This window comes from Ipomoea nil, unplaced genomic scaffold, assembly GCF_001879475.1.
Source record: "Ipomoea nil cultivar Tokyo-kokei standard unplaced genomic scaffold, Asagao_1.1 scaffold1617, whole genome shotgun sequence".
Classification (NCBI taxonomy): domain Eukaryota; kingdom Viridiplantae; phylum Streptophyta; class Magnoliopsida; order Solanales; family Convolvulaceae; genus Ipomoea; species Ipomoea nil.
The window spans coordinates 1,724,091-1,749,654 of NW_017618045.1; the positions used below are offsets into that span (position 1 = coordinate 1,724,091).

Consider the following 25,564-nt stretch of genomic DNA (forward strand, 5'->3'; position numbering starts at 1 on the left):
TGTGGAATTAATAATTCATCATAGTGATACTTTTGTGCAAAAGTCTAGGGCCCATATTTGAATGGTGAGTTTGAGGTAGTGCGTATTGACCCAGACTTAATATGTTATCCCCATTTAGTCAAGTATATAGCATACCAAAGATATGGGAAAATAGTCTCATTTACTTATAAGTTGACCACTGGAACCTTTCAAGCTTTAAAATTATTACATAATGATGCTAGTAGTCTACACTTAGCTCAGGTTGCTCATCAAAATAAAAAGTGTGAGATTTATGTTGAACATTGTGTAGATGAGGCTGAAATGTTTGGTTTATGTTTACTTGGGCATGAAGGGGGTGAAGTTCAAGTTGATGATGGGGTTGAGGCAGAATTAGGGGGTGAGTATGAGGGGACTGAAGTTGAGGCGGGATTAGGGGGTGAACAAATAGGAGTGAAGTTGAGGCGCATTTTGAACTTGTGAGTGAATTCGAAAGTGAGTGTGACCATCATAGTGAGCACGATATTGAGTTAAGTAGTGACAGTGACCGCGAGACTGAGTTAAGTAGTGGCAATGAGCATAATACAAATAGAAATGAAGATATGGATAAGAGAAAAAGAAGAAGATGAGTAGATGATGAAATTATACCCCAATATGTGCCACCATTAGATATTCCTCTGGAAGATGCACAAGACTTTGTTGAATTCAATGTCAAAGAATATAATTTCAAGAGTAAAAGACATTTTTGGTCCTAGATTTATGGTGGCACGAACAATTTTAGTCTTTTATAAAATATTTTGCCACTTTTTGCCCACTCTTATTATGATGAGGACAATTTTAGTCCTCTATCTATATTTATGTTAGATGCCCGTCTAAGAGGGGGGTAATTGCGTCAATTCAGGTTATTTCTTTATTGTGAGATGGACAATTTTGGTCCTCATCCATGCGTTTACTCTGACCCTCATTTATTTGCATTATGAAATGCTCTGTCCAGCCTACACCAAACAATTCAAAATCATATCAACTTTCACAGACTTAGCACAACTTAAAGAATAAAGCCTTCCTTCCTAACTGCAAAAGTTCATCGAAATCCAATAGTTGAAATTAGAACAAATTCTAGAAGAACAAAAAAAAGGAATCAGATTCATGCATGAAGAGTTAGAATAGATCCTTATAATGAATGGCGACAATCCATTATAGTTGTCTTTGCAACAGAAATATTATCAAAACAGATTTCACATTCCATGTTAGCAGTGGACTCAGATAACGAATGATCATCGTTGCGTTCTATTGTTAAACCAGCATCAACATATAACCTTTCCTTCCCTTTCTCCACAAATGCTGTAAAGACCTTATCAGAATCCCAACGGTAATGAATAAGTAAGGTTCGTGCATGATATACCTTAATTGATAACAAGTCCATTAATCTCTGCAGGTCCTCTCTCTGCAAAATTAGCACATATCACTATTCATTGAACAACTATCTATCAAATCAAATCAACAAAGTTTAAACACCTCAGAATTATATATTACCTGTGCAGCCAACCAAGAGTCTTTGTGATTATCTGCAACAAGTATAACAAATACATCAATAAAGACAATAATTCAACATATACTACACTTTCTGGTTTTAGCAGTTATTGTGCTATAAGCATTAAACATTGTGCAGTTGAATGAAAAACAATGTAATTACATCTCCTTAACATAAGTGTCCATTAATCATTATCAAGTCTTTACCTGCAAATGAAGTAAATATGGACATTCAAGCGATCATGGCCTAATCGATCAACTGCTGTTTTTTTCCTCAACAAAATTCACAGAAACAACAAATCCAACTGTGAAGACACACTACAAGTTGAAAGACCATCTCTCCCAAAGCAAAATGACACCATGAATTAATTATATATATATATATATATATATATATATATATATATATATATATATATATATATATATATATATATATAAGACTGCAATTTGATTACAAAGAAACCGACAAGCATAAATTCAACCCAAAGCTCAATTTTGACAGCAACCCAATTCCTACAAAGGGGTGACAAAAACAAATAATCTAAATTGGACTCCAATCGTACAAGTCAAGACCAAATGCAAAGCAAATCCAAGCAGACCTAATTCAATTAGCAGAGAAGAAAGTGAAACTCATTCAATTGAAACAGAATTTGAAGCAAACCCTATGCATTACGAAGGGAGCAATGACAATGGATGCTGGCAATATGATTACCTTTGATGAACCACAACAGCCTATTCGCAATAGCAAGTTGGTCGATGGTTCGCAGCAGTCGGAGTGTCGGAGCTCGGAAAATGGAGACCTGCCGCGATAGCTCCGAACGTAGTTCCGACCGCCTTCTTCGTCGACAATGGCTGTAGAGACAACAATGGCGGTGGAGGAGGCGACGACGATAGTAACGGCGGAAGCGATGACAGTTGAACCGGGGTAGTTGGAATCGGTGGCGGCCGTAGCGGAGGCAGAGCGAAGGGATAGAAAGTTTGGACGATGTTTTGTGGCTAAGAGAAAAATAGAGGAATTGCAGAAAAATGATGAGAAAGGAAAAGGAATTGCAACTAAGGTCTGAGAACGAGACTAAAAGGGCGGTAAGAAGGAGGTATGATGAAAAGACATAAATACTCCTCTCAAACGGAGCATTTAACGGGAAGAGTGACGGAGGATCAAAATTGTCCTCGTCACAGTGAAAGTGTCCATAAATTGTCTGATTTTTTTATGAATGACTAAAATTGTCTGTGCCACTATAAGTCTAGGACAAAAAATGTCTTTTACCCTAATTTCAATGCTTGAGGATATACGAGTATTTGTGATGAAGAGGAATGCACATAAGAAATCATGTGCTGAAAAATGGTGTGGGAATTATGGCTCATTTGTGATGAAGAAGGTGAATGAAAGCATACTTGGGAATGCATGTTGGGAAGTGGTCTTCAATGAAGCTGAGTGCAATGAGATTAAAAAGGGTAGATCGATTTCAATTCAATGTCAATTTATAGTTGAGAACATGTTCTTGTAGACTTTGACAATTGACTGGTATCCCACGTCCTCATGGCATTTGTGCTATATTTCACAAAGGACATCAACCTGAAGAGTACATCCATGAATAATATAGTAAGGAGTTGTACTTGAAGACTTGTGAGCATGTAATCCAGCTATTGAATGGAGAAATGTTTTGGCCAAGAACTGAAGGAGATGAGATACATGCTCCAGTTCCAAGGAAGATGATTGACAGAGCAAATTAAAAAAAAAAAGCTTGAAGATAATGAAAAGAACAAAAAAATTGAGTATATAGGTGAGTAAGTTGTCAAGGAAAGGAAGAATACTGACGTGTCAACTATGCAAGGGAAATGGTCATAACAAAAGATTTTATCCTAGTTTGTCAAGCCAACAAGCAGAATCTGATAGTTCTTTTGCTATTAGAGGAAGAGGAATGCCATCTATTGCTGTGAGGAGAAGATGAAGTGCAAGAGGAAGGGGAAGATAGACAATATTGTCTTAGGAAAGCACTGTTAGAATGTCAGGTAAATAGATTAACACAACACTTCATGTATATTGTTGCTAGGAGTGTTGGATTACTTGATAATGCTTTCTTTATCTTTGTGGATTGCACAAAGTGAAGGAGTTGGAACCATGAAGGCTACTACATAGTTTGATGAGAGGAACTTATTTTTGTGTTTATAATTTATGTTCATGTATATTGTTGTTAGGAGTGTTGGATTACTTGATAATGATTTCTTTATCTTTGTAGATTGTACAAAGTGAAGGAATTGGAACCCTGAAGGCCACTACATAGTATGATGGAGGGATTTATTTTTGTGTTTATGATTTATGTATGTTTACTAGCTAGTGGATGATTAGCGCATTTTGACTACTGATTAGTTGTTGATTAGTGAATCTTGTCTACTATAATTATTGATTTTTGCCTACTGATGAATGTTGTGAATGATTAATGTATTGAATATCTTTACTCATCAATATGGATGGTTTGGTTAACTTAATTTTCATGTTAACTTTATATTGATGAATTTTGGCTATTGTTCTATGCTTAATGTTAACTGCTATGGATGATATGTTTATTTTGATTGTGCGGTTGTTGCATATTTGGATAGGTTAGGGAACCAGTGTATGGTCAATGTGGCTCAATGTTAACTTCTATAGATGAATTGTTTATCTTGACTGTGTGTCTCTTGAATGAGTAGTCAAAATGAAACATTTTTGCTACATATTAACACAAAAGACCAAATCAATGCATTACAATCTAACCAAAACCAATGCATTACAATTTCAAAGGAAACATTTTTGCTACAAGCACCACAATTACAGCCATGAGAACAACACATTTTTTCATCAACACTTTGTTTTTCTTTTTCATATCACTATACTCATTTACAATTAGGCTTCTCGCACATTCTATTTCACATCTCAAAGACAATATTATATACTAGCTTCTTTATGTCTTCCTGCTCACATTCCGCCCTTCTTGAACTTTGATATTTCCAAAGAAAAACCCACAACCATTTCCATCATGGACAAATAAAATTGAAATAATCAAACAATTGAATAAAGCCAATTAAATGAAAAAATAAACAACAAAAAAATCAAAGTTTACCGGGATAAAACATCCCGAAATCATTGTTTTCGAACAATTGAAAGGAAAAAAAAACAACTGAATCAAACCTTACGAATAAAACGAAACAAACCTGAAAAAAATGAGGAAAATTTAAACAATTAAATACTCAAAAATTTAATCGAAAATTTGAAAATCCATACATTATATCGTTGACACTCGAAAAATTGTTTGGTTGAGTCTATAGTTGTGCAAATAGGAGCTTTCAACCCACAATTACAATAATACTAGGCTCGTACTTCATATTTGCTCCACTTGTGATGAATTCGAGGAAGATGACATCTTTAACACTTTTGTACATTGATGAATTCAAAGTAGGATTGGTAAGCTTCGATCCGACTTCGTCGAACAAGAATGACTTCATCGATCAGGAGGGCTTAATCGAACAAGAGGGCTTCGTCGAACAGGAGAGCTTCGCCGAAAAGGGCTTAGAGATTTAGTTATTAATACTTACCGGGGGAATTGATAAAAAAAAAAAAAAAAAACTCCATATAAGCTAAATAACGACGCCATGTCATCAGGGAAACTGAGAAACCTGTAAAAAAAATTATAACTATTATGACAAAAAATATAAAAGATACTAAATAATTAATACATTATATATATATATATATATATATATATATTTAAAAAAAACATAAACTTGGAAATAATTTGTAAGAGTAAAAAAAGTAATCACAATGTACACACTGTTATATTGAACGGTGTTTATAATTTAAGAAGGAAATGAAAAAAGAATGGTAAAATTGGAAAAAAATTGTGAGTGTAAAAGAGAGAAATCACAATGTACAAATTAACACTACTAATGGACATATTAGCTTGACTAAAACAAGCGAAGCCCAAAGTGAAAAGGTTACCGAGGTCAAAAGTGGACGAGGTTGACAAGGGTTGAAGTTAGCCATGGGACCCCGGGATCGACCTCCAGGGTTGGCCATGGCTGGCATGGCTGTTGAATAATGTCCAAGTCATTTGAAAGGCGCAAAAATTACATGGAAGTTGTAAAACGGCTAGTATAAATAATCAAGTCTTTGTCTAGCTTAGGATACACTTTGTCTCATTCTAACACTTCTTATTGTAATACTCAAGCATTCATGAACTATATATGAAATTCATTTGTCTCTTTCGAACATTGTATTTGTTTTCATATTATATTTATCTTTAATTTTTTATTGGATTAATTAATTCGAATCTCAGGTTAATTTTCTCCATAATTGACGCTCTTATTGAGAGCTCAACGTACTAGCTTAAGTGTGCTCCTTATTCCACAACACATTCTATCCTGACTCACTCATAGGAACTAGGAAGATGGCAAGATCAAACTCTTGCAAATTTAGCAATACTAGCATTTTTGTTGGAAAATAATCATTCAAACACACAATGGAAACATCAAACACTTTTTATTGATTTTAAATTAATTAAGGGTTGAACAATCTTACTCTTGAAGTGTGCTTTAACACAATTGAATCTTGGAACCGTCCAAAAGGTGCTAATCTTTAAAAAGACAAAAAAAAAAAAAAAAAAAAAAAAAAAAAAAACTACACAAATTAGACTTGCAGGCTGTGTAGGCAGTCTAAATGACAAAAAGAAAAAAATGATATCACTTCCAATGACAGGTTCGTAACCGTAAATTATTGTGTGGACCATGGTCCACATAACTGGGTGGATCATGAATGCAATATATATTTTTAATATATTAAAAGACATTATTTGTATATTAAATATACATTATTTGATAATATAAAAAAAGTATGTATTTCCAAATTATGTATACGAATAATGTACATTTAATATATTAAAAATGTATTTTTTTATTTGTGGTTAATACAAATGTGTGGACCATAGTTCACGAAATAACGATTGGTTCGTAGCAGGGTAGGCATGCAAATTATGCTCTGAGCACGTGCCCACCTTGCAAGATAAGTACGGTTCCATATCCATAATTTCTATACTCTAGATTCATAATTTTTATATTGTAGATCCATAATTTTTATACTGTAGATTCATAAAATTTATACTTTAGATTCCAATTGTTGAACTCTGTTTTCACAAATCAAAGAACTATATGTTCATAATTGATAATATACAGTACAGAGATTATGAATCTACATTACAGATATTATGAATCTGCAATATAAAAATTATGATTATACAGTATTTAAATTATGAATCTACGATTTAGAAATTATGATCTAAAGTATAGAAATTATGGATCTACAATATAAAAATTATGAATCTACAGTATAAAGATTATGAATCTACACTATAAAAATTATGGATATGAAATCGTGCTCACCTTGCAAGGTGGGCTCACAGCATAACGTTCCGGGTAGGCAACCAAAGAAAAAAAAATATTAGGAATAAGGGTCAAATAGGCCAATGAACTACACAAGAAAATGCAATTAGGCCATTGAACTCAAAAAAAATGCAATTGGACCCCTGAACAACACAAATGTTGCAATTAAGCCAAAAATGACTTGTTTAGTTGGTAGCTTGCTGATGTGGAGGTTATACTGTTAAAATAATAATTTTTTATTTTATTATAATAATTTAAAATAACAAAAAATTAAAAAATTAAAAAAAAAAAAAAAGTTCGCCGCCGCTTCGTTTTCTGTCTGCCGGAGACGAAGAACCTCTCTGGCAGCGTGGAGACGAAGAACCGTCTCCGACCGGGGGCTTCGTCCCTGGCCGGAGACGAAGAAGGTTCTTCATCTACAGGCCCCTTCGTCTCCGGTAGGGAGACGAAGAACCTTCTTCGTCTCCGGCCAGGGACGAAGAGCTCTTCATCCCCAGTCAGAGACGAAGAACCTTCTTCTTCTCCAGGCTGCCGGAGACGAAGACTGGTTCTTCGTCTCCAGCAGCGGAGACTGGTTCTTCGTTTCCGCTCGTCTCCGGCAGCGGAGACGAAGCTGAAAACTGTTTTTTTTTTTTTTTTTTTTTTTTAAATTTAGTTTAGCTATTTTAAATTACTAAAAGAAAATAAAAATTTGTTATTTTAATATGATAACTTACACATCAGGTAAACAAGTTATTTGTGGTTTAATTACAACATTTTACATTATTCAGGGACCTAATTGTACTCTTTTTAAGTTTAATGGTCTGATTATATTTTCGTGTGTATTTCAATAACTTATTTGAACCTTATTCCAAAATATTATAATTGGACTTAGAAACTAAGTAGGCAACCCAAAAGAGAAAAAGCATAAAAAAATGATCACTTTCAGTATTGGGCTCACAAAACTTTTTTATTTTTAACTGAAGAAACATGCAAAACAATTTTATTTTTTTAATTGTTATTCTATTTTAATTGTATTAATTGTGGGTATATTTACTATTTAATATTTTGAATTTGCTTCTGTAATTATTTTCGTAAATAATTTAGAATGCGAATTTTGACGTGGTGTTAATTATTTGATTAATTTATAAAATTATATTTTGTTATTAAAAAAATATTTTATTTTGTTATTTAAATTTATAATTATAAAAAAATATTCAGTAAATAAAATAATGGATGATGGGTAAACTGTAGAACTCACAAAATGAAAAGAAAATAGAGAAAGATAAAAGAAAAAGGTTTAGGAGACAGAAAGTGATATGATCTGCAGCTTCGTGGGTGTGATTTAACCGGAAGCCATGGCTTAATTCCTCAGAAATTCAGAAACCCAGAGAGGGGAAGGGGAGTGAGAAATGGTTGCAATTTCCTTATACAAAGGTAACCTGCACAAAGTCGCCACTGACGTTCCCCGTCGATGGCTCATTCCCACCCCCAAGATCTCCCTCAAGGACTTCCGGCAACTCCTCCGCCGCCGGGCCAAAGCTCTCTCGCGCCTCCAATCCACCTCTGAAGTCGACACCACTGCTGTTCCTTTCACCTCCAACCCTAACCCTAACCCTATCGCCGCGGATAACCCCTTTTCCGAAGTCGAGCCTCAGATTGTTCCTCTTCCAGTGGAGGAGCCTCCGAAGGATGAGAAGGTAAAGGAGGAGGAGCAGCAGGAGGAGGAGGCTGAGGTTGAAGGTGACAAAGCGACGGTAGCCAAAGCAACTGATGGTGTGGAGGTTTCGGAGAAATTAGTTGAGGGATCTGATGTGGTTCTTGAAACGAAGGTTGATGTTTTACGGGTGGAGAAATCAGACACTCCGGTAAATCCCAGTGTCCAAGTATGATTCCTTTCTTCTATGTTTAATAATTTCTATAATGATCAATGTTCTACTTGTGAATAAATATCGTTGTGTTTAGTAATGTGGGTGCAATGGTAGATATGATTTTAAGTGCAGGTATTCTAGGAGTTATGAATTGTTGTTCTCAATAAGTATAATAATGTGACTGAGATTAATCTAGTACACTTAGACCTTTTTTGGTTAATGGAGTAGGATGATGCATAATTTTGATTTCAAAATGGCTCCTCTTAGAAATGAATGGATGCTGACATGATGTCTAGGGATACTGCCTTGTTCAAGGAAAAAAAAAAAGAACTAGAAGTGTGGTTTTAGATCTCACCCAATTTTCCAAGTTTAAATTAAACCCTCTCTTTAAGAACGTAGACCCAAACACTATTAAATTTATGTCCAGCTATGCTTCCTCACCTCACAGTGAGTCAGGGACAAGATGTTGGTGTTGGAATGAGCTAATGGCTAGTATTTTGTAATCTACTTTAATTACATCTAGAGAGAATTGCTAAATGACTTTACCTTCTTTGATCTTTACTTCTCTCTTCATTGTGCATCCCATTATCCTATTATGAGATGTCCATCCTGTACTATTGAGGTTTTATATATTATGTTTATGATTAGTGATCTTAGGAAATATAATGGTTGTGACAAGAAATTCAACAACTTGTGTGACTGCAAGCTTAAAAGAGAGAGAAGAGTCTGGTTCCATCAAGTGTATATATATATATATATATATATATATATATATATATATATATATATATTGTTTGGCATCCTTTAATTACTTATCAAACTTAAAGACAACGAATGAAGAAATAAAATTTATTTGGAGTCCTGGTGCTTTGCACTATTTAGAAGATGTGTCCATATTTTTCTACTAAAAGGAAAAAAAAATCAAAAGAATCAAATAAGGAAGGTGTCCAACAATTGTTATTTCAGATAAGTTGTCAGACTTGGTCCCTTGGATATGATTCATGTAATATAATTCAGTATATTTGCTTCACAGACAAGTTGAGTGAACATTAGTTAGAAACTACTGTGAAGATAAGAGAATGCACCTTTTTTTGTGTGTGCATAAATTGAATGCTTAGGGAAAATTGCCCTTTTGGCCCTCAAGTTACAGAGTACTAATTGACTCAATCCTTGTATTATATGCATCACAACTTTTAATCCCTAAGTTGTCAGGAAAGTGGCGCTATCAACCTGTCATTAGTGATTCTGTTTAAATTTAATGATTATGCTAAAAATTATCATTATTCTTTAGAAATTCTAGCTGACCATGGTTAATAATGGGATTTCACATCCTGTTTCTCTTTTCCCCCCAATTTGTGTTCCAACTCCACAACTTAGTGGCTAGATATGTAAAACTGTAAACCACATACCTCCATTATACTAAAGAAAAATAAAAAATCAGTTTAACAGAAGTTATCATGATGTTTGAGTGTGATTTGGGGGTAAAAAGAGCAATAGGAGGTGAAATTTCATTAGTAGCCCTAATCAATAAGGTTTTATAAAGACTAAGGGTAAATTTTGACAACCCATTGACTGAGGAACTGAAAGTGCGACATAACTAACAACACGGGAACTAAAAGTGGTGACACTTATAACACAGATGGAGTCTGCTATTCTGCTATAATTTGGGGACTAAATTGCAATTTTCCCAAATAATTAATATGCATGAACAAAGTACGCTCTTGCAAAATGTGGCAATAGAGTTCTTAAGACTAAGATGCTGTTTTCATAGGCTTGCAGGAGTTGCAGAAACAGTAACAGATCCCCTATTTTGGATTGATATCTTCAGTTAAACTTTCCTTTTCCATTGATGCAAATACCATGAATCCATGATCTTACAAAGAATAAGATAATCATCAAGCTTCAAAAGAATTTTACTCATTTCACTCTTAACATCTTTTTTTCTCTCAACAAAGGAATAAAAAATAAGGGTTAAAATAGCTCCCTACTGTGCAGAAACGTGTATTCAATTGTGAAGCTGGTTAGTTTCTTGGATTGTGCTTTGCAAGGAAAACGACAACCATAAAGCTCCCAAAGAACAAGTTTGTTTTCCTTTTTGCATAATTGCATCCTCTTATCTCTCCAAAAAGCTGTAGTTAAAGTCTCCTTTATCCCCCAACTTTTTATTTTTATTTATTTATTTATTTATAAATAAAATGAAATCTCGTGGTTGATTGAAATATTTTGTTCCACACACAGCAAGATAACCATTTACATGACAAGAACAAATTCACCATGCTTTTCTTTATATACTATAAGTTTTGGTAGCTCAGTTTCTATAAGTTTTCAGTGAATAAGAATTGCAAAATTAAATAATAGGGATCAAAACATTTTTTCTTGAAGAGAAATGAAGATCTTTTACATGGTAAGGCGTCAACTTTAAATTTGAAGTTCCTCTTTAAATTTTTAAGTTTCTTGTCCTGGTTTTCTTTAGGTTTGGCTTTGTGTTCCCTGATCTCTTGTCAATGTACTAAAGGAGGTTAGCCACTGTAGCCATTCCAGTCATGTATGTTATCTTCATTAATCAAAATTCAAAAGGAGCTTATGTATCTAGAGTGAAGGGGATTGTTTATTCAAAGGTTAAATTTTTATTTGGAAATTCATTGTCAATCAAGAAAGATTTTGTACCAAGATCCATTTACCATTGGCATTTTGGGCTCAAATAAGAATGAGCTTGTCGTGAAAATGTGAAATAATGTAAAATGAGTTCTGTTTTGTTTTTGTTTTTTTCCTCGCAATTTGTTCCCCCTAGGGATGAATTCAAATGAGTTTTTGACTGCCTAATTGACCTTTGAGGTTAGCTGATTTTTTAATTATTTTTTAAAAAAATTTATACTCTGTCCAGTAAGTAGTAACTGCCGCCATGAATTTTCTTTCTTAGGCATCCTTCAACCCTGCAATGAAGCTGTGCCACTCCAGCTTTTTTTTAAACTTAAATTTTTAAATTCAAATGTTTGCAAGGTTTCAAATGTTGAAAGGCTTTCAAATACTATTCTTGGTAGCTTTTTATTTTTATTTTTTAATTTTCAAATATTTTTTTTCTTTTTCTATTCTAATAATAATTATTATAATTTTACCATTATATTATGAGAGTGAATTGGATTTGTAAGGATGTAGAGAAGAAATAGTCATGAATTGCAGTTATGCTGGTATAGCAATAGGGTATGCTTTTGAAAGTGAGAAATTGCGGGATAAATATGGCCTTAGTTACATTAATTATCTACTTTTTGAATTTCACTTTTCTTTTTCATAAGCTTTCCATTACTCTTTTGGCAGACAAGCAACAAAGAGGATGCACCGAGTGAGAAAGAAAAACGGAAAAAGGAAGTTGAGGAGAAATTGGAAGTTCTAAATGCAAAGAAGCACAATTTGGTGCAGTTGCTGAAGCAGGTATTTTTATGTTCTCCACTGATGCTAAATGCAAAAAAGCGTCAGAGCTGATGCTAAATTGCCTTGCACACTTTTTATGAATTCCTACATATATACATGGCAATATGATGCATTTGTTTGTTGCTTTACAGATCCTCAGTGCTGAAGAGGAACTGAAGGGCAGGAATAGTATGCAAGGGGTGAATGGTCGGCCACCAATCCCTCTTCAAGTTGATATTTCAAATGACACTGGATCAATGACTAGACTTAACACACCTAGAATTGGGTCAGATGGACTCAGCACTGAAGTTGAAGGAGGCGAAGGTGATGATGTTTCCAACCAGAATGTGCATTCCCGCAACTTGCTTCGTATGAACAGCACATCACCAACTCCAGACTCTCAACATAGGAAACCTGTGCATAATACAGTAAGTCCACTTTTAATAGAGGACTAACTCTTCCCTTTTCTTGTCTTCAAGCACTAAGCATGAAATAGGGGGATTAATTGGTCACTACAATCTGTTAGGATTATTTCAAAATATTCATGGTTGAAAGTGCAAAAGGACAATGCATATATGATTTTTTTTTTTTTTTTTACATATTAAGATCCAAGTTTTTGCATCAAAGAGACAGAAAAAAAAAAAGGGGGGGGGGGGGGGGGGGGGGGGTTGGAGGATATTCAAATTTACTCATCTTCAACATGGAGGCATTATGAATTCTTGCTTTAAAGACTTTCCTGATATTGTTGCTAGGTTCCACAGTTAACTCTTTCATTTTTGGAGGCATTTTATTTTTCTTATTACATTCTCAGAGTCAGTTGCTCAACATTTTTCTTTTCTTAATGTTAGTTAATTACTGTGATGCACTTGACGGGTCTGATAGACATCAGTTATTTATCTCCATTCAATGGTCTTTTGGAACAGGTCCCATTCTCTTCACGAACTACTTTGGGGGTAACAGGTAGCCCATCACGTTTTGCATGCACTGTGCAACAAGGACTCCCTTCAAATCCACCCGCAGTTTCCACATCAGGGACAAATTATGTTGCCTCCACTCCCTCTCCAGCTGCATCAGGCGGCGGTACACCAGCATTTAGAGATGCCCAGCTCCCCAGTCCGTGGAATTAGGACGTAGGAGGGATGCCTCTAAGCTGCTGCTTGTTTTGAAGGTATCTATTTCACTTGGCCATCATTACAAAACCGAGTGCTTTAAGATCCCAATGCGCCAGACAGACATGTTGTAACTAAGCTGTAACCTGAATTAGTTGGGATGTCTGTAACCTGAATTAGTTGATCCCATTCCCAACGGGACAGACTTGTTGTAAGTAAGCTGTAGCATAAAATAGTGTTTTAAATCAATATAGAAGGAAATGCAAAATCATTATATCTCACTATTAGTCATATGTTGTAAGTTGTAGCAGTGAGTTTGCTTTGTATCTGTATGTTGCTTTAATTTCATAGCTTATTATTTCGTTCATTAAATCATTGATTTGGTTCCATTATTTTCTTGGAGTAAGTTACTCCGTATTATTATTATGTTATATTTTGAAAGTGAATTGGAATTATAGAATACAAAGAAAATAGTGGTGAATTGCAATTGTGATGATAGAATAGTAAGGCTTAGGTAAAAGTACTTTAAAAATACAGATAGATTAAATTTATGTTAGAGCAACTACATTTGTGGATTTCGGGAGGTTTTTGCAGAAGAAAGAATTTGAGTTGGGTTTTTTTAACAAATGGGGAGGTGGTTTTTGGGCAATTTTTGTTACTCCAAAATAACACATTTTTGTGGGGTCCATTGCAAAAGAAAAAGAAATATTACTATCTAGTGGTGTCTTTGTTCCTCGCGTTCCTCTTTTCTCCTACTTAAACCTTAAAAACTAACAAAAATTCTAGACTAATGAGGTTGCTCTATAATTGCTTGTTAGTATGAAATTCAACAAGTTTCAAATAAATTGCAGCAGTCATCACATATATGATGCTCAGGTCATTTGAAATGTGATTCAAAAGAAAAGGGTTATTCTCAGCATATTATCCAATACCCAACAGCTACTAAAGTTTAATGACTGTTCTAAAAGGCTAAAACAGCGAAATATCAATGTATTAATAAACTACCTTCAGCAATCAAACAAGTCGCTTTGGCCGAGTGGTTAAGGCGTGTGCCTGCTAAGTACATGGGGTTTCCCCGCGAGAGTTCGAATCTCTCAGGCGACGATGTCTTTTTTCCAGTGCAAAACGGAGTATTATGATTTATGTATACGTTGTGGGGTTTTATATTAGGTGTATTGTTATAAATATTTATTATTTATGAACATTATCCTATTTTCTTGTATCCACTATTATATACAGTTTCCTAATGTTGTATGTATATATACATTGCAGTTATGAATGAAATCTGACTGAGCAGATTTTTTGCATTTTCTGACTTCTCTCTTCCCTTCCTCTTCTCTGTATAATTCTGAACGTAAGATTAACACAAGTATACACCAGAATTTACAACATGCATAACTATATAATTTGTATCACATTACGTCATTGATTATTAATATTTTCAAATTAGTGGTATGACTATGAAATTTGAATCACATTTGATTTTACTATTCATTTTTTGTTTAAAATTTTCGACCAACTATTGTTGGAATTTCAAAAAAAAAAAAAAAAAAAAAAGTATTCTAATTAAAAGAGTATTTTAGGTCAATTATTACCGAAAAATTATTTTTTTTCTCATTGAAATTTTAGCTATAGTTGGCTCGGAAAATTGGACGGCAATATTGCTCAATTTTAGAGCCTCTACCCCAGTTGCTTCCAAAATAAGCACAATTCTATACAAATACTTCTCTATCCTAAATTAGCTAAATGATCTGTGCACTTATTTCCTTCCACTAAACTGCAAAATGCCTTACATGTACATACTTTTAGACCATCAATGGCGCTGATAAAATAGTTAGTCTATCCGTTAATTTTAACTTGTTTGATTACTATTAGCTATTGGCAAAAATTTGTGTGAGAATCGTCGGGTCAGGATGGGTCAAAATGAAAATGTAATACTTATACGCACAAATGTCATACTTATATGTTCAAATGTAATACTAATCATGAATAAAATTTTTGTTACTTATAAGGGTAAATGTAATACTCTAAAGGGAAAATGTAATGATTTTACATTTCGATTTAAAATTATTATATTTTCCCTTATAAGTAATGTGCACTTGTCAACATTACTTATTATGGAAAATGTAATACTTTTACATCAAAACACAAAAGTATTACATTTTTTTTCATAAGTATTACTTTTTTTTTTTTGAATGTTACTGACCCTATTACATTGTAGTATCTGTTCATATTTTCAAAAGTATTACATTTTCCCTTATAAGTAACAAAAAATTTATTCCTAATTAGTATTACATTTGCACATATTAGTATAAAATTTGTGCATATAAGTATGACATTTGCATGTTGGTTTGATCCGACCCGACCTGTTTCATGAATAAGGATCCGTGAGAAGATCTCACACAAGTGTGACCCTTAACTATTTGACTTGGTTAAACAACTAATGTTCTTTTTAAGAGGCTGAAAGGACACTTGCAATCCAGCGTCTTAGTGTATATATATATATATATATATATATATATATATATATATATATATATATATATTCTTGTGTTTATTCCTTATTTACTTCGCATACCTAATTTCATGGCATGCCTAATTCTGGAAATTAAAAAAAAAAAATCTATATATAGATTGATATTATAAAACACAAATATTAAAGAAGAAATTTCACTTTTGGTCCCCGGATTATTATACATGAATCACATTTGGTCTTTGATTGTTATAATTTTCTAATTAGATGCATGACTATGTAATTTGAATTGTATAATTGATCCTGCCATCCAAATTCCCGGCTTTCGAAAGGACCACTGCATTTTTTTTTCTGAAATGAACACTTCTGACAATAGTTGGCCACGAAATTAGACGACATGATCAAATGTGTGTACAAATAACAAATTATATAGTCATGAACCTAACCTAATTAAAGAATTTTAATAGTCAATTCAAGGACCAAATGTGATTCATGTATAATAGTTATGAACCAAAAGTAAAATTTATTGAATATTATATTAAAATTATTATTTCACAAATAAATCATCTTTATCATATGAAAACCAAATAGCTAGGTATTCACTTATTATTTACTTGTATACAAGAAAGTAAGTTTATGTAAAAGTAGAGGTTGAACGAATGACAATATAATTGAGTTTAACAAACAAACAAACAAACAAACAAAAGAAAGATCATCAATTAATTAGCACCAAACTTAGCCTTAATGCCATGAACAACATCAGCATCTACTTGGAAAGCCTTAGTCAAGACCTCAACAGGAATAGGAGGTTTGGAGGCGAATAGGGTTAACGGCAGGACAACGGCGCCGGGAAGCTGGCTATTGAACGCCGTGAAAAGCAGAGCCTTATTCTTCCCCACATTCATCTGAAAATGCACCAATCCTCTGGGGATCACAAACATCTCCCCTTTCCTCAACACTTTGGAGTAGAAAACATTCCCCGCCGCCGTCACGAACCCCACCAGCACTTTCCCCTGGATCACCACCCCCGTCTCGCTCGCCCGCGGGTGGGAGTGCGGCGGGTTCATCCCTCCCGGCCCGATATCCACCCGGTTCATCGCTATCCCCTGCGTGTTCAACGCCGGGAACGTGAGAACGTTCCCCGGAGTTAGCGCGGATCCGAACACGTTGTTCGTGTCTCCCTCTTGGGTGAACCCGTCGAAGAAGAAGTCGTCTGAGGTGACCTCCGACGCTGGTTTGCAGGGGAAGCCATTAACGCCGGGGATGGAGGATGAGCTATTATCCAGAACTGCAACGCAGAAGTCCTGCAATGGATCGGGATCTGCGCAGTGGGACATTAATGGTAGCATGAACAAAACTGTCAACCACAACGCACAAAACCCCAAGTGATTGATTAGGGATGCCGCCATTATTGTGTCCTGCGATAACAATACAGAAATGAGGAGAACTTACAGTGATTATACTAACCCTTAATGACAATGATGTATATATAGAGAAATGTTTTGTAGTTTTGAGAGTTAGCCTGGTTGGTTCGTCATCTGACTGGCTTAAAGGTCATGACGGGAGGTAACATTGTTAGGGTTCAAAGAGTTTCCCCTAAGTTTTACTCTGTGATGTGCCGGACACTGATAAGTTATTTTTTTCATATGGTCCAAATACAAATGTTGTACCTGGTGTAAAAATTGTGAGTAGAAAATGAGAGTACATAGGGTGTTTGGTAAATGACTATAAACTGATTACATACAAAATGACTTTCTCAATGAATTTTAGTATTTTGGAGCAATAAGTTGTTACAAAAAGCTAATTAATCAAATACTCATATTGATTGTTTAATAAGTTGTTACAAAAAGCTAATTAATCAAACACTCATATTGATTGTTTAACCAAGTTAAATAGTTAATAGTGGTCAAATAAATCAAAATTAATTGATAAGCTAACTATTTTACCAAACAGGGCCATATTATTTTTAGGTTCAAATCTCATGAAGACTAGGATCTATCTGGTAGGCTGATTGAGCAACTTGTAATTTACCACAACAATGATTCTAGGGATGAGATCCCGCAGACATAGAATTAATTTGGCGAGCTAGGAGAATCACCTACGTTAAAAAAAAAAAATTATGTTCTCCAAAAAAAAAATTATTTTCTCATTTGGAGAACAAGTCATTAGTGGGAAAGATAATAATGGAACTATGAAAATTGGGTGAAAGATTAGTTGGCTTTTGACCTTGGGTTACAGATATTATCTGCCATTGGAGGCTGCCAAGTTGTTAATGAATTTCTAGATGAACTTTTAAGAAGATCAAGGGTAGAGATTGTGACCTTTCTACTTATTTATTATTTTTCAAATCAAAAAAAAAAAAAAATGGCAATTGTCAAGTCAGTAGCTTAATGAATTGGTTATCTGAGAGCATATATAGACCAAGTCAAGTCAAGGCTAAACAATTAAGGGGACATTTATTACATAGACTTGTACCAACTCTTGCAGCGTGGATATTAGTTCCTAATATAAGAACTGGCCTTTATGAGATTATTAGTCCATTTATATATAGGCTATATTTTGTAACATAGTTAATTTATCAGTTAATTTTAATTTATTTGACCACTATTAATTATTTAACTTGGTTAAAAAATCAATATAAGTGTTTGATTAATTAATTGTTCGTAACAGTTTATTGTTTTAAAATGTTAACATTTAAAATAATACTCAAAGCAGCTTTTTGAAAAAATTATTTTGCATATAATCAGTTATAGTTAACAACTAATTTACCAAACATCTTTCTACAATCACCTAATGTTATTAATTAATCAAACATATTAATACAATCAGCTAACAGTTATCAACTAACAACTATTTATCAAATATCGTACCCCAACAGCATTTAGAAAAGAAAGCACAGATAATGGATGTTGATCATTTCTCTTTAATACCTTGTCAACCCATACATGTGATTTTTTTTTTTTAATTTCTTTTTAAAAAAATTATCTACCTTTTTCTGTTTTACATAAATCATCTGGAAGTATGTACATACTTTGAATACAATGCAACAAGCTAGCTAAGGCGCATGCATGCACATATAAAGAACATCTGGTTGATCACTAACAACACATGTTTTTTTTAACCATAAGGCAGCAATGGTTGAATAAGAGTGATACTCTAATGGTGCTCTAATAAATTGAGTGTATATTGTTAAATGAAATTGCAATTGAATTAGCTAGCAGACTAATACTTTAATGGTGTTATAATAAAATTACAGTGTCTATGAAATGAAACTAAATTACAGGTCTCACATATTGAGTATTGTTAAATGAAACTATATTTAAATGGGAATGATACTTTAGTGGTGTCGTAATGAAACTACATTATATTGTGAATAAAATGAAACTGGACAACAAGTCGCACATATTGAGTGTATATTGTTAAATGAAATTGTAGTTGAATTAGAATGATACTTTAGTGGTGCTGCAATGAAATTACAGTATGTATAAAATAAAACTGAATAGCAGGCTTCTCATATTGAACGTATATTGTTAAATGAAACTATAGTTTAATTAGAATGATATCTTATGTGGTGTTGTAATGAAATTAATTACGGTATGTATAAAATGAAACTGAAAAGAGGATGCTACATATATGGACCATAACGGAATTTTTCGTCTACAATTATTAACGGAAAAAAAACTTCAAACGACATCATTTTTCTATCTAGTCCACGATGCTACATGAACCATGATCCATAGTAAAATTTGTCGATCCACAATATAACAATTGTTATAATAAATTTTTAGACAAACTTGTAATATTTGAAAGTAATATTACAATACTTAAGTTTGTAATTGATCAAATTTTCATCAATTATAGTTTCATTTGACAATACACACTTAATATGTGAGACCCGCTACTCAGTTTCATTCTATATATACACATTGTAACTTCATTACGACACCACTAAATTAAAGTATCTTTCAACTACAATTTTCATTTGACAATCGACACTCAATATGTGAGACATGTTATTCGATTTTATTTTATACACGATGTAGTTTCATTAGAGCACCACTATAATATCCAGTGTTGCAAAAATCGGCCTAGGCGCCCCAAGGCCATTCCACTTTCACTGTTAGGCGCCCAAAAATCGGCTGGCCGCCTAGGCGGCGAAATCGGTCAAAATCGACTTAGTGGCCGAGTTGGTCGATTTTGTCCGGTGTCATCTGGTCCAGCTGTCCGTAGACTTGTTTAATACTTTGAAACTTTGGATGATTAAAGTATTTGAGTATTTCATATTTGAGTATTTTTATTTTTTAATATTGTTTTGATGTTATGACTTATGAATTATCATTATTTCATTTATTTGGATGTGTTATTTGATTGAATGTTGAAAACAGCCTCATTAAAATTGTCAAACTGCAAGTCTGCCACTATTTTTTTAGCGCCCCCTAGATTCTGTCTAGGCCACCTAGGCGCTGCCCAGGCGCCCGACTAGCGCCTACTGCAACTAGAGGTGTTCAATCGGTTAGCCGAACCGAATTAACCGAACTTTTTAAACCTTTAACTGTTAACCGAACCGAAGTTTGTGTTATCGAATTAACCGAACCGAAATTTTTTTCGGTTAACCGATTAACCGAACTTTTTAAAGCTAAAATTTAAAATCCTAAAAATCACCTAAAATAATAAATTCGATTATAATAAAATACATATCATAATAAATTCATGCCCTAACTTTAAATCTTCAATAAAAAATCCAAAGTATTAAAAACTTCGGTTAACCGACCTTTCGAACCGAATTAACCGTTAATCGAAGTTTTGAAATTCCTCTAACCATTAACCGAACCGAAAAAGTTCGGTTAAAAAACGGTTAACCAATTTAATTAAATATCAAAGTTATAATATAAAATAATGTTATTTAGTTATTTACCAAGTATTTTATTAATACCATGAAAAAATTAAAAAATATAATTAATAAAGCCAATCATATTAACTACTTGAGGGATTTGTTGACAAGGAGAGTATTCAAATCACACAACAAATTGAAGTGAGAATTACCTCTCAATGTCCTTATTTGACAATCAACAGTTATATCAACGGTTGGGAAAAATATATTTGAAAAAATTAGCTGTTTAGATTAACATGTAAAATGACCTAAGGATGATAATAATGATAATAATGATGACGATGATGATAATAATAATAATAATAATAATAATAATAATAATAATAATAATAATAATAATAATAATAATAATAATAATAATAATAATAATAATTGACAATCATATTAACTACTGGAGATTTATTGACAATCATATTAACTACTGGAGATTTATTGACAAAAAGAGTATTTAAATCACACAACAAATTGAAGTAGAAACTATCTCGCCATAGGCAATAAGCAATTAGCTCTTCAATATTAGTGTATATTTAATATTTTATACCCTAATTTTTATTTGCTCTCTTATACAATTATTTTATTGGCAATTATAATCAATCTGGCCTATGTTATCTTGCATTTATAAACTTAGAATTGCCTATTTAAATAGGCAAATTTAACATTCAATTATCTATGCATGATCAATTCCAATATAATCTTTTCTTGATATACTTTAAAGTACTTATTAAAAAAAAAAAAAAAAAAAAAAAACATTGGGCATTATCTCAAACGCGCAATGCGCATAAAAAACTAGTATATATATATATATATATATATATATATATATATATATGCATTTGATATATTGCAGTTTGGCTGCCGGAAACAGAAAGTAAGAACAAAACATGAACTACCATATTTCAGCATAATTTGATTCAAAATGTACTGTTATGCATGAAATCAAGATATATATATATATATATATATATATATATATATATATATATATATATATATATATATATATAGACATTTTTTGCTAAAAAATGGTAATGCAAGACTCTGAACTTCATGAATGTCATAACCTGAACTTCAAAAACAAACCTTAGTATAGTTTGAGGAGAGAAAATAGATAATCTTTCTTTCTTTGTTTATTTCTGTAGCATATGTAGTATTTTGTATTAGGAATAAGTGAGTAAAGTTGTATAAAGCATTTGATGCACCACATTTCGATCTTTTCCATACAATGTTGAAATCCTAAGACACAAAAACCAGTAACTAACACTGATAATATTATATTATGATGTCTTCTTCACAGCTCCCTAAGCTTTTTTAGATTGTCAGCTATTTCTGTCAAGAAATTGATCCCTACGTCTCCCCTTTGTAAAGTCACAGTGGTGTGCTTTATGCAGCACCCACTTTCTGCTTCAATGGCTCTCAATCTTTCTCCGATATCTGACCTTTCTCTTGTAAAGGTAACTTTTTTTTCATTTCCTACAACAACAGAATGAAAGACCCCATGTTTACTGGCTGTAAAGATTCAACAATAATAAAACAAGTTAAGAATAGAATAGACTATATATATGTATGTTTATATATACCTATACCCCCCAAGTGTTGTTGATCTTCCTGATCTTCTAATTTTACTAGAAGGTATTCTTCATTGTTTGATGCCGGATTGAACTTGTTTTGGAAACTTGAGAACATGCTGAAAAGGCGAGATCTCTCGTTCTCTATCTCCATAGAACAATCCAAATCCAACATGTTCTCATTAATATACTCCCCAGAATGGAACATTTCACTCCCGACAACCGTTACTGATCCAAATTTCTCTCTGTACATCCCGAGCTCGAGTTCTAGATCCTTCAGCTCCTCCTCTCTCTTTAGGAGCATGTCCTTCATCACTTGCAGCTCTTCTCGGTAGTATTCTGCGTGTTCTTCCATCATTCTCTTGTGCTGCAATGCTTCCATCTTAACGGCTGCCTTCTCGGCCTGCAACCGAGTGATCATTGCCATTGCATTGTTGGCTGCAATGGCGGAAGCATTCCTCTCTTCGTCCAATTCCATGCACAGAGCCATGAGAACCTGCTTCTTCTCACCATCTCCTTCATTCGTGTCAGCTGCAACATCTGGGAGGATATCCATTGACATCTTTATTGACCTGTTATTGTTGTGGTTAAACCATCCAGGACTAGGTTGAGTTGAAGAAGAATCTGACAAAGGTATCCCCAAGAACTTGTTCCCACCTTTAATAAAGCTTGGGGTTTTGGAAGCAGCATCTTCAGGCAGCTGGTCCCCCCCAGATTCTGGAACCAATAGCATTGTTGCAGATTTATTGCTATACCTACTCTCTCCACCTGGTATGTATGTATTTATATATGCAGGCCGGACAACAAATTAAATTAAATAAATTATTATGCCAATAATCACAGAACTAAACTTCTAAGCTTCCATTCTTGTCAAATGCCCGCAGTTTTTACAGAAAATCAGCAGCTACCATAGCAGCTATGCACAAATTAAGTGAATTGCAGTACAAGAAGTAATAAAAATTGAAATATTCTAGTGGTAATAGCAGCTAGAGCCTTCATATGCCAAAAACTAGAAACCAGCTGCTGGTGGGGTACTTAAGAAAGGACCAAGTCCATTGGTGGCTAGTGGATTATTGGGCAGAAGCCAATGAAATGCCAAGTCCAATACCTACCTATCGAAAATGTAATAGCGGTCTATAAGGAAATAAAATTGCGTCTTCACTACTAGATAAGCTATATATCTTTGCTACTAGATAAGTTATATATCTTTGCAACTAGTTATATATCTTTTTTTTGTGGACCACAATGTGTCCTGAGCATGCCCTAATTGTAGGGGCACCTTTAAGTCTGTACCATATTCAGACTAACCCCGTTTGCATCGAGCCGGACAAAGTGCGGGCCAGGTTGATTTTTCTAAACTAGAGGGGATTCGAGAGACAAGAGTGCACGGATGCACTCACGCCAACGCCAACCAAGCTGGTTACTAGTAGTGGTAAGTGTTTGATTCTAACAAGTGGTATCAAAGGCACGTAAAGTAAAAACTATGCAGTTAAGACTGGCCAAGGGATCCTAACAAGATGTTACCTTCATTTGAAACATTATCATCTTCCTCCTCATTATCTGGAAGCTGATGAGAATCGTTGTTGGAAACCATGAGTTGAGTGTAAGGAATACTGTGAGGTAACTCATCACCATGAGGATTGTGCAGTTGGGGTGGAGGGGTGTGGGAAGGGGAGGGAGGCGGAGCCACTCCTGCTTTCATACTAGTAGCAGTGGCAATGCATTTGGGTGTGCTTAGAAGCTCCCCACAACAAGAACACCTGGGAATCACAGAGCCTCCCGGCTCCTCAAAATCTCTACTCCAGAATCTCGCCGCAGCGGTTTCGGGATCCTTGTAGTCGATCACGATATCCTTATCCTTACTATTATTATGCATAACCCCCAGCAGAGACTTGTACCTTTCACAATCCCCGTCTGTGTGGGCCGCAAAGGAGAGAATACACTCCTCGCACATGCTTCTGATATCGGAGAGAATCCGGTGGGCATGGCAATACGCGAGGGAGGAGATGTCCTTCTTGTGGGCTTCGCACACACAACCATGGCAGCAATTCGAGGAAGAGAATGCGAATGCGGGATCCATTATCCTGGTGCACACAAAGCAGGGGGCTTCCAATTCGAAAAACCTGGCGAATTCCGCAGAGAAGAACCCTAGTATCCCATCAACGAGAAGCAACAACACCATCACAAATTCCAGAATGGCGTAAATGAATGCGAGCCCTTGTCTCCCCAGATTCTGCTCCACGAAGCACTTGAACGGCAGCGTTTTCATTCTGATAATGAATATTGTGTGGTCGTCGTCGGGGACTGGGAGAAAACATCAATACACAACAGATCGAAACCGAGATGAGCCCAGATCATGATGGTGATGATGTTGGCGGTTGGAGAGTAATAATGAAGCCCAGAATCCCAGATCATCGTCGTGTCGATCGTGTGTTTAGGGTTCGCGCTGTGAAGATGATGAGTTCAGTGTGATCTGATCCATCTTAATAATAATAGTAATAATTAAGATAGATGTTCCAATCCAAATTAAAGCTTAGGGGATGCCAATTCAAGCCAAAAGGAACAGGTACGTGTGAAATGGAGATATCTCCAGCATATATGAAAGTTTCACAATTGCATGGCGGACATTATATATGGCAAATTAGGCCGTGGAATCCAGGTGGACACGGTTTCAAAATTTGTTCATAATTATAAGGAAAAATGATATTTTTTTTCCCTGAGTTATATAAATATAGCATTTTTTTTTCCTGAATTATTCATGTAAGCACATTAGCCCCCTCAATTATTTTAAAAGTGACGATTTTTCCCCTGATATATTAAATTGACATTTTTACCCTTAAAGTAAACATTTTATATTTTTTTTTCTCCAACAAATTATTGCGTATACGTAGGGATGACCACGGTTCGATTCGAATTGAACCGGACACTATAGCAATCGAATTAAAAGTTTCCGGTTATGATTCAGATACAGAACCCAATATTTGGATTTTAGTTTATTAAAATTATGAATCGAAAAAATTGGATCTTGAACCGTGAACCAGGGGTTTCGGATCCGGTTCGCAATTTTGAACTGTCATTATTTTAAAATTTTATTTTATTTTTTATTTTAAAATAATCTAAATTCAACAATAAATGTATTTTATTTTATTTTTTTCAGTTCGAAACATGAATCGACTGTCCCAGTTTGCGATTTTAATAAACTCTAAATATCGGGTTTCGATTCTAAAATGTAATTAGAATATTTCGGTTTGGTTGCTATAGTGCCTGTTTGGTTTGAACCAAATTGTGGTCATAATTTGTTGGAGAAGAAAAATAAATGAAATATTTATTTTAAGGGTAAATATGTC

The 25,564-nt window shown here is 34.2% G+C and overlaps 4 protein-coding genes and 1 non-coding gene across 5 annotated transcripts; 2 read left to right on the forward strand and 3 right to left on the reverse strand.

Moving 5' to 3' along the window:
• Window positions 1-1,044: 1,044 nt before the first annotated feature.
• Window positions 1,045-4,525, reverse strand: LOC109191106. The gene is made up of 4 exons (XM_019341674.1): window positions 4,470-4,525; window positions 2,222-2,505; window positions 1,510-1,541; window positions 1,045-1,420 (listed from the first exon to the last, which is right to left on the reverse strand). The coding sequence occupies exons 1-4, from the start codon at window positions 4,523-4,525 to the stop codon at window positions 1,148-1,150; spliced, it is 645 nt and encodes a 214-aa protein (XP_019197219.1). The 3' UTR covers window positions 1,045-1,147.
• Window positions 4,526-8,192: 3,667 nt separating this feature from the next.
• Window positions 8,193-13,680, forward strand: LOC109191158. Its single transcript, XM_019341740.1, has 4 exons — window positions 8,193-8,786; window positions 12,087-12,200; window positions 12,332-12,607; window positions 13,103-13,680. Exons 1-4 carry the CDS (start codon window positions 8,313-8,315, stop codon window positions 13,304-13,306), a joined length of 1,068 nt encoding a protein of 355 aa, XP_019197285.1. The 5' UTR covers window positions 8,193-8,312; the 3' UTR covers window positions 13,307-13,680.
• A 630-nt stretch (window positions 13,681-14,310) lies between these two features.
• Window positions 14,311-14,392, forward strand: TRNAS-GCU. Its single transcript has one exon. It is a non-coding gene; the product is annotated as a tRNA-Ser (tRNA).
• A 1,944-nt stretch (window positions 14,393-16,336) lies between these two features.
• Window positions 16,337-17,231, reverse strand: LOC109191159 (germin-like protein subfamily T member 1). Its single transcript, XM_019341741.1, has one exon. It carries the CDS (start codon window positions 17,168-17,170, stop codon window positions 16,481-16,483), a length of 690 nt encoding a protein of 229 aa, XP_019197286.1. The 5' UTR covers window positions 17,171-17,231; the 3' UTR covers window positions 16,337-16,480.
• Window positions 17,232-21,782: 4,551 nt separating this feature from the next.
• LOC109191156 (probable myosin-binding protein 6) lies at window positions 21,783-24,809 on the reverse strand. Its single transcript, XM_019341738.1, has 4 exons — window positions 23,742-24,809; window positions 22,842-22,934; window positions 22,230-22,796; window positions 21,783-22,122 (listed from the first exon to the last, which is right to left on the reverse strand). The coding sequence occupies exons 1-4, from the start codon at window positions 24,484-24,486 to the stop codon at window positions 21,941-21,943; spliced, it is 1,587 nt and encodes a 528-aa protein (XP_019197283.1). The 5' UTR covers window positions 24,487-24,809; the 3' UTR covers window positions 21,783-21,940.
• Between the last annotated feature and the right edge of the window lie 755 nt (window positions 24,810-25,564).